The following is a 16924-nucleotide window of genomic DNA, read 5'->3' as shown; positions in this document are numbered from 1 at the left end:
AGGGCACCGAGCTCCTCGGCTAAGTCCTCCCCACTTTTCTCTCTTTCTACACCACTCTCTCATTTCTTCTGGGCAAAATCCTGTGTTCCCAGGGGGAAGCTTTCCCTCCAATTGTGGCTCTCTTTCTCCTACAGGAGCTCTAATCATGGGCCAGTCAAGTCATGTCTTGGTTGAACCTTAGATTTTAATGATCCAGAACTGCTCAGAGACTTGAAGGGCAATTGCATGAAATATTCTCCTTTTGGGGGGGTCAAATTCCCCCAAATTCTTCCCCTAGCCAGCTTCCGTTGCAGTATCACCCTAGCTCTTTTGAGTATCTTCCCTGGAGAGCAGCACCCATCCAGGACAATGATAGTCGGAATCGGGTTGAAGACAAAAAAGACTGGGGTCTCTGCTCTCTTCCCCTGCCCATTCTTCTGGCTCAGTTGATTTGGTCAAGCATCCTAGCCTGTTGAGCTCTTTTAGGGATTTGGGTCTTATATTCCAACTCATTAGCTAACCCTGCAAGCTTGGGGGCCTCTGTGAAGACTGAAATACTGGCAGCAGCACTGTGCAGGGCGTGGGAGGGGGCATGTCCCTGTCCGTCAGTCAGTGCCCAAACCCTGTCTGTGTTACTTCCCAAACCTCTCTTAATCCCTCCTCCCCTCTTTTCTACTCCTTCAGCTGCTCTTCCAGTTTAGCTTGGGCCGTCTTTCCTCCTGGCCTACTACAAGGGATCCTAGACAGCCTCTGGCCTTGAAGTCCTTTCCTCCACTGTCCAGATCCTGTCACTCTTCACTGCCCACTCTGTAAAGTATGATACTCTGATGGTGGCAGCAAGACTACCCCGGGCAGCCTGATCTCGCCAATACACCCCACGGGATGCTCTGGCCAAAGTGAATTATTCTTCTCCACTGGTTCTCGTCTTCCTGCCTTCTCCCATTTAATAGCTTTTACACCCCCCCCCCCCCGACCACGGCCAGATCTTTTTAAATTTCCTTTCAGACCCAGTGTGGCCCCCATCCCCCCAAGGCAGATCTCTCTTGGAGGCTAACTGCTTCTAGGCCTGTCCTTTCCCATTAGACCATCAGGTCCTTGAGACGAGAGTTGGTGCCTCCTCTCTCTCTGTGCCTCCACCATCAAGCAAACACAGAGCCTTGCAGTCCATGTCTGAATCTGGTCTGGCTTTTGAGCCTCCTCCCCCTCCCTACTTACGACAGTGACAGCATCATTGAGCAGGGACTCCCCAAACACAAGGATGTGCAGCAGCTCATTGATGTGGATCTCCTCAAACACGGCCAGCACTGCCACAGGGTCTACAGCAGAGATGATGCTGCCAAACAGTAGGTTTTCCAGGAGGCCGATCTCATTGATTTCGGAGCCTCCAACCTTGCACACAGCATACAAGAGCCCACCAATGAAGAAGGCATTCCACAGTGTGCCCACAACGGCGAATATCAGGATGGTGCCCAGGTTCTCTGAGAATGGGCGCAGGGGTAGGAAGTAGCCAGCATCCAAGATGATGGGGGGCAGAAGGAAAAGGAAAAAGATTTCCGACTTCAGTAACGGTGGGCTCTCCCCAACTCCTTTGATGAGGCCCCCCACCAGCAGCCCCACCACGATCAGCAGGCAGCTCTCAGGGACGATGTTGGAGAGGGTGGGTAGCACATGGAAACCTGCAGGAGGATAACAACAGGAACTCATGTTTCCTTTCTCACAATGGCCCCGGGAGGTAGGGGACGACAGGCATGAATGCCCTAAATGAGACTGCAGAAGGGAGTGGAGAGAACGTCTCCTCTCGTTCTGAGCTGGGAGTCAGAAGGAACTTAAGTTCAAATAATGGCTCTGTTATCCACTCCCATGTGACCTTGGCAAAGTCCTTTCTCCTCTTTAGGTCTCATCTATAAAGTTTAGGGGTTGGACTAAAGCGAATCTGATGATTCTATTCCCAAATGACAAATAAATGACTGATTCACTCATGGTCCTAGCTAAACACGAAGAGATGTTGGATGGAAGACACCCTGGAGACATTATATAAGAGAACAGAAATGAATTCCAAGCTTGTTAGGTAGACCTCTGGACTAAGCACTGGAGAAATACAACCTGGACGAGAGACTCCTTCCCCTAAAAGAGCTTGCAATCAAATAGGGAGCTAGGACACCAACACAAATACATTCAAGGAAACTGAGGCTCAGAGACTTGGCAACTGTCACAGGTCAAGCACAGATATGAGATTGCTGAGATCAAAGGATCCTAGATTTAGGGTCTTCAAAGGAGATAAAGTCCAACCTCTTCATTTTACAGATGAGCAAACTGAGTCAGACACAGGTTATCCATGGGGAGAAAATGCTAATAAAGGTCTGAGGCAGCATTTGAAGCATTATGAACTGGTACATTCAGTACCAAGTTACTCCTGGATGGGAGAAAACACTACACAGGGAGCATCCCCAGAAAGTCAAATTCAGATCAGGGCTCCAAAGGCCTTGTGGGAACCTGGTCCCTTTGCTCAGGACTAGAGAACAAAAGGGAAGGTGGAAGAAAAAGAACAAGGTCTTCTGGTATGTTCCCCTAAAGCAGTCCAGCAGCCAGCCTATGTGTCCTGATGCTGTCATTTGTAGGGGTCAGTCAGTTTAGCTGATGAGTCATTTTCCATTGAGGAGGCCAAGAGCTATATCCCTATCTCTTAAGGCCAAAGGTCACAGGGAGCTGTCTGAAACCCTTCGATCCCTCCAATACCCTTTCTTCATTCAAGTGGAAGAAGAATACCCCTTTTTAATCCATCTCCCCATAGAATCCCATAGCCAAATCAGCTTCTAAATAGGAAGGGATCTTCAAGGTCAAGGCACCCACTCCCTTGCCTCCTAATCAGCCCAAAGCAAAGGTATCACTTTTGCTGATGAGTCTCCAAAGTTTCTCTGGCATTGTGTCTGTGTTTTTCTAACTTCTATACCGGGAAGTCTTTTTAAATGTCTAGACCAAATTCTTCTTGCTGCAGAAAAGAATCCTTCCAGCTGCCTTGCTTCTCAGCACCCTCTCTCCTCTTGGGGGAGTGGAGGAAATCACAAGTGGTGGTCCTGGTACAATAAGAGCTGGAGAAACCATATAACATCTTCCTAGACCTGTCATCTAGTCCCAACTCCTCAACATGAGGATGAGGAAATTGGGGCTTGGAGAGTTGTGATTTCTCCAAGGTTGCATCTATACATAGTCAGGAGCAGAAACAGAATTTGAACCCATGTCCTCTGTCACCAAGTCAAACATGCCTTCCACTGGACCACATGAGTCCCTGTCAAAGCTGTGAACATCCTGTCCACAATGCCATAGGGACAGAGGATTTAAAGAAAAGAAGTCTCCATCTCTTCAAATTATCACCTTAATTTCCAAATACATTTTCCCTCCTAAAAAGTCATCCCTTTCAACAAGGAAAGAAACCTTAGTCCAGCAAAACAAATCTGATATTCCATGCAAAGGGCACACTCCTGAAAAAGATTTGGAAGGAAGTGCTTTCTCATATATCTCTCTGGGAGCCAAGCATGAAAATTCTAATTTCAGAGCATTTTATTTTGATTTTTTTATCCTAGAATTTATTGCTGGAATGGACCTTAAAGATTAGTCCAACTCTCTTCATTTTACAAATGAGTAAGCTGAGGTCCTGGGAAGGGAAGTGATTTGCCCAAGATAACCCAGCCAGAATTTGGTCTCCTGCTATTTAGCCCTACCCTCTTTCTATCATGCATACCTCACATAACTTTGTGTACCAGTTTGGACTTTATGAAACACTTTCCCATTTGTTATCTCCTTTCATTCACTCACTCATACCTTCTTTCATTCATTCCAGTCAAGAGACAGTCATTTACTAAGCACCTGTTACTATATACAGGACCCAGGGCTGTAGGGAAAACAGAGCTGTTAGTCTAGTCCTGGGATAAGGCATGGCAGCCACAGGAGCCACCCCCAAAGGGCCAGGCAGACCAAATGAGCCTCAGGAAGCAAGGAAGAGCAACAGTTCAGAGAGGAGGAAAGCTACTCCCCAAATTAGAGCTGGAAAGGACTTCAACTTCAGGTGGTACTCAATCAGCCTAGACTCCCAACCAGGAAACACATCTCCAGGAAGTAGCCATCTAGCCTCTACCTTATCACAGTGGCCCATCCCACTCGTGGGCTTCTGGGAAACCATGGCCTGAGACTCACAAGAGCCCTAAGGGATAGAAGAGACAGCTGTGACAAGGAAATCACTTTAAAAGACTGATATATATTAATTTAAGGTCGCCAAGGAATTCAGCTATGTAATTCCTAAATGAAAACTCAAGTCAGCTGCCAACCTTTTTTATGGTGTTTTAATTACAAACAGGAGGAAGAAAGGTATTAGAGATAGAGAGAGGGAGAGAGAGAGAGAGAGAGAAAGAAAGGGGAGAGAAGGGAATAGGGCTTAAATACCCCTTCTGTTTAGGCTGGGCCAAAAGGCCCAAGCCCTTAGATAGCTGAGGCAAAGAAAAGAGATCAGTCCCTATCACTCACGTGACCAAATGGAGAAACAGTCTCAGGGGCCTCCACCTCCAGCTTCCTTCAGAGCAAACTTCTCAAAGCACCACCTCTCAGAGCAAAAACCTCTCCAACCAACCACCCCTCAGTCCTCAGACCCCTCTATCTTTAAGGAAACCATCCAAGTTCCCTCCCCTCAGTTCTCACATCTACCAATCACTGTCCATGTCTTCCCTGTGCCAATGGTGGCTCTAGCTTAACCCAGGACCGCCCAGAGGTCTGTGGCCTTGCACATGTCTGTTGAAGGTCATATTCTCAAATAATTAAATCTTGATCCTTTGCTGCAGCCCTTCCTAAATCCTGTTAGGACTGAGTGGGGTGGAAATTGTATTTTCCAAGACCTGGTTCTGTCTAAAATCAATCATGACTCAAAGAACTTCCTGTTCTATGCTTAAGCATAGGTCAAAGCCCTTTCCATTGTTCAGCAAATGGTTTATGTCCTAAAGTAATCTTAAGAAGGGAGGAGGAGGAACCTCCCATGCCAATGGGGTTCACATTCCAATAGAGTTCCCACTATCAATAGGAAATTTTTCAAGTATGAAATTTCCCAATGGTGAAATTTCCAACATTTATAAGTCTAAGAAATTTTAAGGTTTACACAGCACAGGCCTCATCAGAGGTGCCAGGTCACCTGGCCTGCTGGATTCAAATCCAGACCTTCTGACTGAATGTGGCCATCTTTCCACTGATGCACACCTCCAGGCGAGATTTAGCTCGAGAACACTAACTGGTCATATTCGTATGGCACCTAATGGTTGGTGAAGGCAGGCATCACTGTTAGTCATCCCCATTTCCTAGAAGAACTTGGCCTAGAGAGTTAAGCCCTTTGCCCAGGGGCATAAATTAGAGTTTCTATTAGGTTTGGAATCCAGGTTTTTGTAGCAGCCTCAACACTCCAACTCTGCCTAAAACCCCACCCCACATACATACATACTCCTCCATTCATTTGTGAAGACTGATGGGGATGCTGATTTCCCTTGGCATAGTGCCAGATATACAGCAGGCACTTAATGTAATAAATCCTTGCTGCTTGAGTGACTGAAGACAATCCCACTCAGACTCTGAACCACTTCTATTTCCTGCTGCTCTGGAGAGGGGACGGGGGAGTCAGAATTACTGGGCCTCAGACTTGGAGGCTATGGGGAAGTAATACAGAAGACCCAAGATTTCTAGATAGAGGGATCCACAGAGGTCACAGATTTGTAAACTGGGATGATGATAACACTTACCTCAAGGCTATTTTGAAGATAAAATGAGCCTATATTTGTAAAGTGCTATCTATAGAAAAGGACAGATGGGGGTACAGTAGATAGAGGGCTGGGCCTGAAGTCAGGAAGGCCTGAATTCGAATCTGACTTTAGACATTTAATAATGGGGTGACTCCAGGAAAGTCACTTAACCCTGTTTGCCTCGGTTTCCTCATCTGTAAAATGAGCTGGAGAAGGAAATGGCAACTACTCCAGTATCTGTCAAAAATTCTGGATGAGTTAGATATGACTGACCAACAGCAACATAAGTGATGAGATAGAGACAGAGACAGAGCAAATACAAGAGAATTGCTCCCAGACACTGGAGCAGTGAGGTGTATGGAAGGAGGATAATAGGGAGCCACATTTTGACTGTCACTAAACACTCTAAGTGTGACCTTGTGCAGGTCTCTTCACTTTTCTGGGCCTCTCACCTATCTACATGACTACTAACAAACCTTACAGCTCTAGTCTATTTTTTTTCTTTTTAAATGTCTTATTTAAGCTTTTTAATGTAACTGTCATTTTCCCATGACTCTCCCAGTCCCTGTAATCTCCCTTAAAGTAATCAAGAAGCACAAACAAGCCAAGCAAACCACAGCACTGGCTGCGTGCCTCATTCTGCATCCACTGTTCACCACCTCTCTCACTCCTTCCCCTCTTCAATTGTTCCAACCAGCCTGGATCCCTCGCTTTGTCTCTATCCTGTCCCATTTTCTCTTGCCTTCCCCTCGTACCTGTGTCTCCTCACCCGACTCCTTCCCTCCTTTCTTGCCCCATCCAAAATATTAGCTTCTCGAAGGCAAGGACTGCCTTTGTCTGAGTTGTCCCAGGACCTGCCTCAAGCTGTTACATATAGTGGGAATTTAATTGAGGCTTGCTGGGCTGAAATGATTTTGTTTGGAGAACAGCTTACAAACCATCTAGTTCACCCATATTTTTCATAAGAAGAAACTGAGAGCTAGCAGTGACTTGCTCAGGGTCACACAGCTCTTCCTTGGAAAAACTAGCCCCTATACTCTGTAACAGTTAAAATTTAGGAATATAGGGAGACTGAGGCAGGTAGAAATTAGTTTCTCTCTGCAAGGAGTATTATATTTTTTTAGAGATTAATACAGAATAAGAAAGCCTAGGCCAGATAACCTCACATCACGGAAGAGACGCATCTGCTCCAAAACAGAAGTCCAAAAGAAGACCCAAAAACCTTTGCCACCAGCTTAAATCCTTCCTTGATCTCGGCCCACCTCAGAATTCCTGTGAGATTACAAAGCATTTTGGGGAAGTGAAGCAAAGGCTTGTGGGGATTGTAGTCCTGTATTCGAGTCTATTTTTTACATACCCCCGTTTGATCCTCTGGGAAGAAGTCCTTCCCCAAAGGATCATAAAAACATGATCAATTTAAAGATTTCAATAATTTGAGGATAAGAAAAAAAAGAACAAAACCAATAATTACTGGACGCATTGACAGAAAGCCAGTTGGGGGCAGTCCCCTTTGGCATAAAAGTTTACATATAGATAAATGTTCAATCAACCATACCCAAAGTTCAATTTTGTGCAACTTGTGGTCTGGAGGCTTCTTCATGATGGCTTCTCCAACAGTTCAGTTCTGGATTCAGAGAGGTAGCATCTTCTTTACCTAAAATTCTTCTCAAAAGGAATTTAAACGTTGCAATTTAAATAATGATATTTTTTACATTCCCCCCGTTAAGAGGGTGATTGACAAATACAGGATCACTTAGGGATGCATGGCTGAGGGATGAGGTATATGAATCAATTGGCAAGAGATATTAAAAGACATCAGAAAAATTGAAATAAAAAAAGAAAAATTTCTGGATGAAAATATAGACTATCAAAGTCTTATGTGTAAAAATTCCAAGTAAAAGAAAAATAAATCTATAACAGGTCCTTGAATCAGGGCCCAATCAAAATGATCTAAGCAATGATGCATTTACCCAGTCAATAGCCAGGACTACAGAAAGGTACCACACTGTAAAATGGCCTGAAATTCACCCTCTGGCCCTATTTTATCTTAGAAGCAGGCCTAGAGGAGACTTAACATATTTCACCATTTGAGATGCTTTTTGGACATCCGCCTATACAGGCTAAGCCTTTCTCCCCGGCATATACCTCACTATTAGGGGGAGATATTACTATTGCTTCCTATATATAGGAGTTACAGCACAAACTACGTGAACTTCATGAATCCGGAGCTGCAGTACAAGCTGGACCTAGACTTTTCTCTGCATGACCTGAATCCAGGAGATAAAGTTTATATTAAGAATTTCAAGCGTACTGGAGCAACTCAGCCTTCGTGGGAAGGACCGTTCCAAATATTGTTAACTACTCCAACATCCATAAAGATTGGAGAAAAGGACTCTTGGATTCACTGCTCACATGTGAAGAAAACATCTTCTGCTGAGACTGATTGACTGAAACCTATCACATGCATTGGAGATAATAATCCTTAGACAAGTGGATGCTGCTTTTTTTTGAGAACACATTGAATTACTGATTTTTTCCTTATTTTTATTATTTCTTTTCTTTATTTTGATTAGAATATTTGATTTTTTCTCATTTTTGTACTGAAGGTACACATAATTAATATTAATATTTTTTTCTGCAGTAATAGAAGCTAATATATATTCTTGCTATAATATCAATATATATCTAAAAGCTTTAAACTATGGGAACCTGCCATTTATTGATAAAATATAGGACTGTGATTAATGTTTGTATCTGATTCCATAAAATGGGATAAAAAACAAGGAGCACAGACTTAACCTGAAAGGTGCCAAAAAGAGCACACATGAAATACTAATGTGAGACTCGAGGTTGCGATGCTTGACATACGTTAAGTCGTAGGGCTTCCTTGTATTTACACTCTCTGTGAAGTACTCATACAAGTACAAAGTTTGACTATCATGCTGGCTCCCTATATCCCTGAGAATGACAAAAAAAATCAGACGAGGGAATGATGCTTCCCTATCAAAATAGAATTCTAATTCTTTTCTTCTTATATTATGGCAACTTCCTGTAGTCTTGGCTGCAAATGGCTAAATGACATATTATTGCATTCTGTCCTACAGATTTGTGGGATAGAAATTACTTTATATTGGACCTATACAAGGGCCTATTTTGAATTTTTCCTTATATTTTTGATTATTTTTCTCTTCTTTTGATAATTGACTCACACACACCCATAACTCAACATTGCATTCTGAGTTGAACTGAATGTTTTTTAACACCTACTTCAGGGGGGATTGTATTTTGATTTAAAATCTAAGAATTTTCGAATTTTGAATTTTTTGTTCGAGATTGTATTTTTATAAAAATCCAAGAATTTTGATTTTTTGTTTAAGATTGTACTTTTATAAAAATTCAAGATTTTGATTTTGTTCGAGAAAAGATCTTCAAGAAAGAAGCTTGAAACTTTTATATCCAGAGAATGAACTGTTGCAGAAAGATACGGGAAGAGACGCATCTGCTCCAAAACGGAAGTCCAAAAGAAGACCCAAAAACCTTTGCCACCAGCTTAAATCCTTCCTCTATCTCGGCCCACCTCAGAATTCCCATGAGATTACGAAGCATTTTGGGGAAGTGAAGCAAAGGCTTATGGGGATTGTAGTCCTGTATTCGAGTCTATTTTTTACAACACCCCCTCCTCCCATTTCCTATCCAGGATTCCTTCTGTCATACTGCACATGCAGGATCCTCCTCGCCTTCTTGAAATGGAGTTCTGAAAGCCCAGCCTCTACACCTGTCCTTCAACACAGGAGAACCGGACAAGTCCAAGGCCCTGCTGTTTGGCAGGGTGAGAAAGCAGGCAGGTCATCCTTAGTGTAGCAGGAAAAGCAGTGGTTGTTAGCATAGAAGACCTGTGTTTCAATCACGGCAGTGAGCAATAATTTACTTATTCTGTGACTCCGCTGTCCCATTTATCAACGAGGGCAGTTTAGCTGGATGTCTTCTGAGGTCTGGCAATTTTGCCAGTTGGACGACTCCTTGTCCCTGAGGGGCCTCTGAGAGGGTGCCTAGAATTCTTGGCCAGGCCTGACTGACATATTGCTTGGACCGTGCCTAGTGCCTGGCCGGGCCTTAGGGGGTCAAGCTAGGACCCTGGCTCTTGGGTATCCCATGCCACATCTTTCAAGACCCTCCAAACCTCTGCCCAGAGGTGTGGCCAGACCCTTAGGACAGTAGGTGACACCAGTGACGCTGTGCTGGCTGGGAAGGGGAGGTGGAGTTAGAGGGAAGGCCAAGGCCAAATTTAGCTCAGGTGGTTTAACGGGTGTTAAAGAGGCCAGCAGGATCAGTTCCCCCTCAGGGTTGGCTACCAGAGGTTTGGACCTTGGCTATGGAAAAGTAGGATGCTTTCCCTCCTGTTCTGACCAACATGTGGTGATGAAAAGAAATCATTAACTGGCCATGATGAACAGACTTCACCAAAATACTATCTCCCCGGAACCTGGCCCCCGCAGCTTCTCCCACTCAGTAAGGAGGGTTTATTTACATCTCCTTCCCGGCTCCATCTGCTGAGACGAGCAAGACGCTCCAGCCTGGGCCACCCTCACGTCACTGCCTCTGTTGCTAGGGGGACCAGACACTGCTCTGTGACTGTTTTCCATTCCTCCTCCCTGACATAGGAGGGAGGGGGTGAGGGACTGTGGCCCAGGCCCAGGCCCAGTATGAGCCAGCAGGCTTGCCTGGAGGTGGGCCCTGGGGGGGGGGGGGGTTCTGGAGTCTCAGCTCTGGGTCCAAGCTTCAGGCTCACTCTGGGAACTCTTAGTTTCAGCTAGGCCTCAGAGACTCCTTCACTACACAATAATTTCATTTCTTTCTCTCCTTGACGACCCCAGAAACAAGGCAGCTGAATGGAGGAATGTGAGTATACTGGAAGAAGAGAAGTGCCTGGGTGGTGGGGGGTGAGGGATGATGGTAAGGGGAGAGCCAGCAGGGTAATTCAGGGCTATGTTGGCCCAAAGACTGTAATAAAAGTCAGTTTCAAGGTGGGGAGGGGGGGGGGGGGGAGAAGGACTGAACGAAACATGAAATGAACCAAACTAAACCTAGAGGGTCAGAGAATTCTTTGGACTAACAATCCTTCCACCTTTGGCCAGCCTGTATTCTACCTCCAGATACTGGGCCTATTTACTAGACAATAAAAATCCTACTGATTCTAGGTCCAGTTCAGATGCTGCCACCTCTGGGAAGCCACCTTAGATCACTCAGGAATCACTAGGGGGCAGCTGGGAGGCTCAGTGGATGGAGAGCCAGGCCTAGAGACGGGAGGTCCTAGATTAAAATCTGGCCTCAGACACTTCCCAGCTGTGTGACCCTGGGCAAGTCACTTGACCCCCATTGCCTAGCCCTTACTGCTCTTCTGCCTTGGAGCCAATACACAGTACTGATTCCAAGACGGAAGGTCAGAGTTAAAAAAAAAAAGTAGTAATCATTAATTCTCTCCTCTGAATTCCCATGGCATGGGTCAAATTCTGCTGTGATACAGATGTAGGCTGACAAGACTGAGCTCCCAGACTACCTTGATTCAGCAAATGATGACTAAGCACTTACTGTGTGCAGAGTTCAGAGCCAGGCACTGGGGGAGATAAAGAGTCCAGATAAGACAGAACTCTCTCCTCATGAAGCTCACAATCTCACAGTCAGAGTATGCTACACTGGAAAAACCATGAAATTCAGGGCCAAGGAAAGTATTTCCCACAGAATCACAAATCCAGGGGGCAGCTGGGTGGCTCAGTGGATTGAGAGCCAGGCCAAGAGCCAGGAGGTCCTAGGTTCAAATGTGGCCTCAGCCACTTCCTAACTGTGTGACCCTGGGCAAGTCACTTGGTCCCCATTAACCCTTGCCGCTAATGCATTGGGACCAATACATAGTATCAATTCTAAGACAGAAAGTGAGGGTCTAAGTGGCGGATGCCTCAATAGGTCTAGTTCTTCCATTGAACAGAGGAGGAAACGGAGGCCTAATCCCATAATTAAAAATGGCAGAACCAAGATTGGAATCCAGCCCTCTGACTCCAGACCTAGCACCCTTCCATTGTACCATGCTGCTTCTCCCCCCATACCATATCTCACCCCACCCACTCCGGGCTTTGTAAATAGTAAGCATTCCAATATTTGTTGAATGAGTAACTTTGCCATTTCCCCCACCAATGAACGGGCCCTGCCCCAAAGCTGTGGACCGGCTCTGTAAGGTGTCCTGGCTGGACCAGCTACTGTGGTTAACAAGGCTGAGATTTCGGTTCTCTCTCATGGGTCAGTGAGGCTTGTCACCACCTCTCTGGCTATTCAGCTGGTATGAAAAAGCACCCCTTATTCTCTAATTGACAGGAACCATGTTTCTCTGGGCTCCCATCTCCATGCCAGGGATGGAGCATTCTTTCCACAGGAAGCTATGGAGAGGGAAGGGGACCACCAGGAACTGACTTGGCTGCCAGATACAGTGGGAGAGTACCATTTATCATGAGAGGTAGCATGTGTTACGGAGAGAGAAACCAGGAAGACCTGAGTTCAAGTCTTACCTCTGACATGTGGCAATTACATGCAACCCTGGGTGCAAGCTGCTGGCCTTCATTGGTAGGAGTTTCTTAGTTTGGCTGAGGAATTCCCTAAACCAAAGAATTTCTTGCCGTTTTGAACATGCTCTATGGAAATGGAATGACTGGCTCCAGACAGCTTCCAGGGGAAAAGACTGAATGAAACCTGCAGCTCCTATGTTCTCTACCTTGCCAGAACCACAGGTTTTGACATGGAAGGGGCTAGAGGTCATCAAGTCCAACACCACTCATTTGGTTTATTAAAAGCATTTGCTGGGGGGAAGGGGGAAGGGGCAGCTAGGTGGCTTAGTGGATAGAGAGCCAGGCATAGGGATTGGAGGTCCTGGGTTCAAATGTGGTCTTGGACTACATCCGAACTATGTGAACCTGCAAGTCAATTAACCCCAATTGCTAGGCCTTTATTGTTAGGGTTAGGGTTAAAAAAGGGTTAGGGTTAAAAAAACAACAATAACATATACCCACAAACACAGAACGAACGTTACATTCCAGACACTAGGGTAAGTACTCCAACAGGAGAAACAACATACACATAGAAGTTATCCTTAGTATAAGATTTGGGGTTTTGGTTTTACAAGACGATTCTATTATAGAAATGAATAATATGGAAATAGGATTTGAGTGATAATCTATGTATAACCCAGGGGAATTGCTTTTCAGCTCCAGGAGAGGAGAAAGATGAGGGGAGACACAACATAAATCAGGTAATCATGGAAAAATACTTAAAAAAAAGAATTTACCCATAATATATACAAAATGAATGCACAGTGGTTAGTGGAGGGAGGGTGGCTTCAACTTGGGAAAAACCAGGAAAAGCTTTATGTAGAAGGAGACATTTGAGCCAAGTCAATACTGTGCATTGGTTCCAAGGCAGAACAGTAAGGGCTAGGCAATGGGGGTTAAATGACTTGCCCAGGGTCACACAGCTGGGAAGTGTTTGAGGTCAAATTTGAACCCAGGACCTCCCATCTCTAGACCTGACTCTCAATCCACAGAGCCACCCAGCTGCCCCTTGTAATGCACTTTCAATTGCAAAACAAAGGCATTTATGTTAAATCCCAAAGACAATGTGGAGCTACTGGATTCTGTTGAACAGGTGAGATGATATCATCAGTCCTAAGTGAGGAAAGTTACTTGGTGGCTGAGGAAGATAGACTAGAAACTTTATTTTACAGACAAAGAAACTGAGGCCCAAGCACACAAGTCACAAGTAGCGGATCTGGATATGGTCTTCTGACCTGAGGAATCCTATTCTCCCTCTTCTTTCAGTACTAAACTGAGCAGTCCCTAGGCTCTGTATCTCCCCTGGGGCTGGGCACACTTTACACACTCACAGCAGGTGCCTGATCTGCTTTTTGAATTTCAATGAATCAAAGCTAGATGGCTACAAGTCAAGTCTGGCACAAGCCAAGATGGGAAAGGGGGGCTATTTTAGCCAGAGCCAATGGCTACTCCATTAAGGGTCTCTTAGGATAAAGTGATTGTGTCTTGTGGCTTTACAATTTTGTAGCATGTAAAGGAGGTTGGGTATTTTTCTTCTTTTCCTCATAAGTTCTAAAAAGATCTTTCCAAAGTCCAAACTTGACCTGGTAGGAGGACCCTCCTACTAAGGCCAAGAGACTTGGAAGGGGACTGGAGCAATCCCATAGCCCAGACACAGCTGCAATAGAGATACAAAAAGGACCAGAATCCAAAAGAGTAGGCCTAGGGCCTGGCATCCCAGCCTCCTGATGCAGGCTTTCCATCTCTTAAATTGCAGGAAATCAACAAATCCTCACTGGTTGACAAAGTCACAGTTTGGGAGATGGGGGCTAATGAAGCTCCCACTGATCCCCTTCTGTGACTTCTCTCTCTCTCTCCAACTTCCCTTACTAATGGACTTGTTATGATTATTGTTCCCTCCCTAATACAGGAGAAATAATATGAGAGCAAATACTTATAGGGTTAAAACACATATATCCCACTTTAATTAGATTATTTAACTAGATTACCCTAAAAAGATTGCATTCACAGAATTAAAAGATAAAGATCACTACCCATTACCCCTCCTTTCTCTCTCAAGCACAGATATGCTTCAAGGCCCCACAAGCAACACTGGCCAAAATGGTTGAGCACCATAATAAATCTTTCCTTACAGTTACCATACTCCAATGAATTTGTTGATGGAAACCAGGCAATATTGCCAGGTGCTTTAAAGTAACACAAGAAAAACAGAACTTGTAAATTGAGGAAAACCCCAAATCCAGTCTGCTTTATTTTACCTTTTCAACCCTGTACTTAGATACAAAATGTTTTGTTATTCATCTCCTAAGTAATTGTGATTGATTGTGAAAGCTGATCAAAAGCACAATGATTCTCCCAGAAGGTCGGGGTACTAACCTCCAAACTACCCTATCCATGTTATTCATCTCCATCACAAAGTTTCTTTTGTTGTAGTAACATCACAAGATTGTTGATTAAGTGATTTATTAATGTGTGACATATCTTATTAAATGTAGAAGACCATGTATGTAGAAAATTGACTGTGCCAAATAAGTATGTAATCACAAACCTATATAATAAACGAGCCTCTGTGCGAAGGCAGAATGCTATGTGATGCCTACGCATGTAGGACTGAGCACATAGTGCTTCTCACCTCCATTATTCAACTGGATTGTCACTACCTGGACGGAGTAAGCCCAGACCTTCAGAGGGACCACTGGACCTTGAAACCAAATGGTGCCACTACTGCCTGGAGGGCTCAGCACCAGCCAACCCTTGTGGCAAGGCCCAGGACAAAGCCACTAGCCAAAAAGGAGTCAGCTGGAGATAATATAGCCAAGTCATTGACTTTAGGGTCAAAGCATCTAGGTAAGAATCCTGGTTCTGCTATTTCCTGGCTCTAGGACTACCACTTAGTTGCTTTACTTTCCTGGGCCTCAATTTCCTTTCATTTGTAAATTGGGTTATTGAATTAGATGACTTCCTAGGTTCCTTCTAAGAGTGTTATACTTTTCTGTCTCCATGCACTTTCCAGATCTTTCCCCACCTGTTGAAATCTAATCCTTCTTTCCCAGATCTCCCCAGCTCAAAAGGGTCATTCCACATCTGATTTAAAAGTACAACATACTGTTTATACCTCTTTTAGGCACATACACAAATCAATATAATACAGATTAGAATGAAAGTGTTAAATTCCCCAAACAGATTCACATTCTCTGTCAGTCTGTCTCTATCCCCTTCCCTCCCTCCTAGCACTTTGGAGTAGCAGGTGTTTGTTTAATCCAGTAATTGCAAATGGAATTCAGGATGGAGGGAGGCCCAGGGGAGCAGAAACTGGAGGTGGGCCTGGAAGGATGTGACTCAGAAATGAGGGCAGGGGGTGGAATGCAGGGTGAGGGGAATCTTCTGTCAGAGGGCCTGTGTTGAGTCCAGACTGATAACTCTGATGATTACTAGCTGATTGCTCAGCAAGTCACTTAACTGAGTCTGTAAAATGGGAATAGGCATATCGGAGTCAGGAGGAGATAGGGTTAAATATGTAGGCTAAGACAATTTGGGGCCTTGAATTCCAGAATAAGATCTTGTAGGAAAGAGGGAATAGCTACAATTTCATTTCCTTCTATTACCCTTCTGCAGCATGTTAAATAATTCTTCTCCCTTCTTCAGATGCCTCTAAGACGCCTGCCTTTGGCTTTGGCTTGGCATCACTTCCTCAGCACCACAGTCTCCTTGTACTTCACCTTTCCCAGATTCCCTCACTTCCAGGTCTCAAGAATACACCTCTCCTGTTCTCCTAGAGGCCTAGAGCAGAGAGGGAGGTATCAGGACCCCTAGATTGAACCCCAGTTCTGCTCCTCAAGAGTTAGCTGGGTTTGTTTCTTCATCTGTAAAACAAAGGGGTTGGACAAGATCCTAGGGTTCCTTTCTGTTATAATTCCTATGACCCAATCATGCCTGGTAGCAGATCATCCCCACCTGCACCCCAGGACCCCAAACTGCCAAGAGGAAAAAAGTCCTAAGCTGTGCAATGTGGTTCTTGAAGGGTTAATGCTGTGTCTGACTCATGACTCATGTTGGGAACAGGCTTCAGCAGGAAAGTAAACAGCTTATGTGTGTTAATGAGGGAAGGGAGAATTCCTGGCTAGCAATCCGCCTTTAAAGCTGGGACCCCACCTTAGAAGCAGAGAAGCAAGGAGGAAAATTCCCTCCTCCCACTTTGGGCAAGAGTTAGGAAATCGGCTTGGGGTCGGTTGGGGAAGGAAGGGAAGTTGGCCAACAGGGGAATTGGCAGGGGTCACTTGAGGCTCTAGGTCTGTTCCAATTAAGTGCAGAACAAGACTAAAGAAGACCCTTGGGTCAAGTACCTTTCTACCCTGACCTTCAGCTGCCAGGACCCAGAACAAGTCAGCAAGACTGCATTTACCACAGAATCCTAGATCTCTCTCAAGGTCATCAAGTACTTTAAGTGCTTTGAGATCTTCCAGTGGGAGGAAATGGTGGATCTGGCCTCTTAGCTGGCTCCCTTGGGGAGGGGTTTGCTTATGTCCCCACATTCCTGTTCCTGCCTACAGCCAACATTTTCATTAGAGTCCTACTTTAGCA

At 44.9% G+C, this 16924-nt stretch overlaps 1 protein-coding gene and 1 long non-coding RNA gene across 2 annotated transcripts in view; one reads left to right on the top strand and one right to left on the bottom strand.

Moving 5' to 3' along the window:
- The window catches only part of SLC9A1 (solute carrier family 9 member A1), a 72144-nt gene that overhangs the window by 11704 nt on the left and 43516 nt on the right, over window positions 1-16924 (bottom strand). The window contains exon 2 of the mRNA XM_056795464.1: window positions 1195-1655. Coding sequence (XP_056651442.1) covers window positions 1195-1655 — 461 coding nt within the window. The remainder of the gene's footprint in view (window positions 1-1194; window positions 1656-16924) is intronic.
- Window positions 10478-12424, top strand: LOC103104816 (uncharacterized). The gene is made up of 2 exons (XR_008911513.1): window positions 10478-10649; window positions 12153-12424. It is a non-coding gene; the product is annotated as an uncharacterized LOC103104816 (long non-coding RNA).

Source organism: Monodelphis domestica, chromosome 4, assembly GCF_027887165.1.
Source record: "Monodelphis domestica isolate mMonDom1 chromosome 4, mMonDom1.pri, whole genome shotgun sequence".
NCBI classification, from domain to species: domain Eukaryota; kingdom Metazoa; phylum Chordata; class Mammalia; order Didelphimorphia; family Didelphidae; genus Monodelphis; species Monodelphis domestica.
Note: the sequence above shows the minus strand (reverse complement) of the source record. Positions and strands in the feature narration are given on the sequence as shown.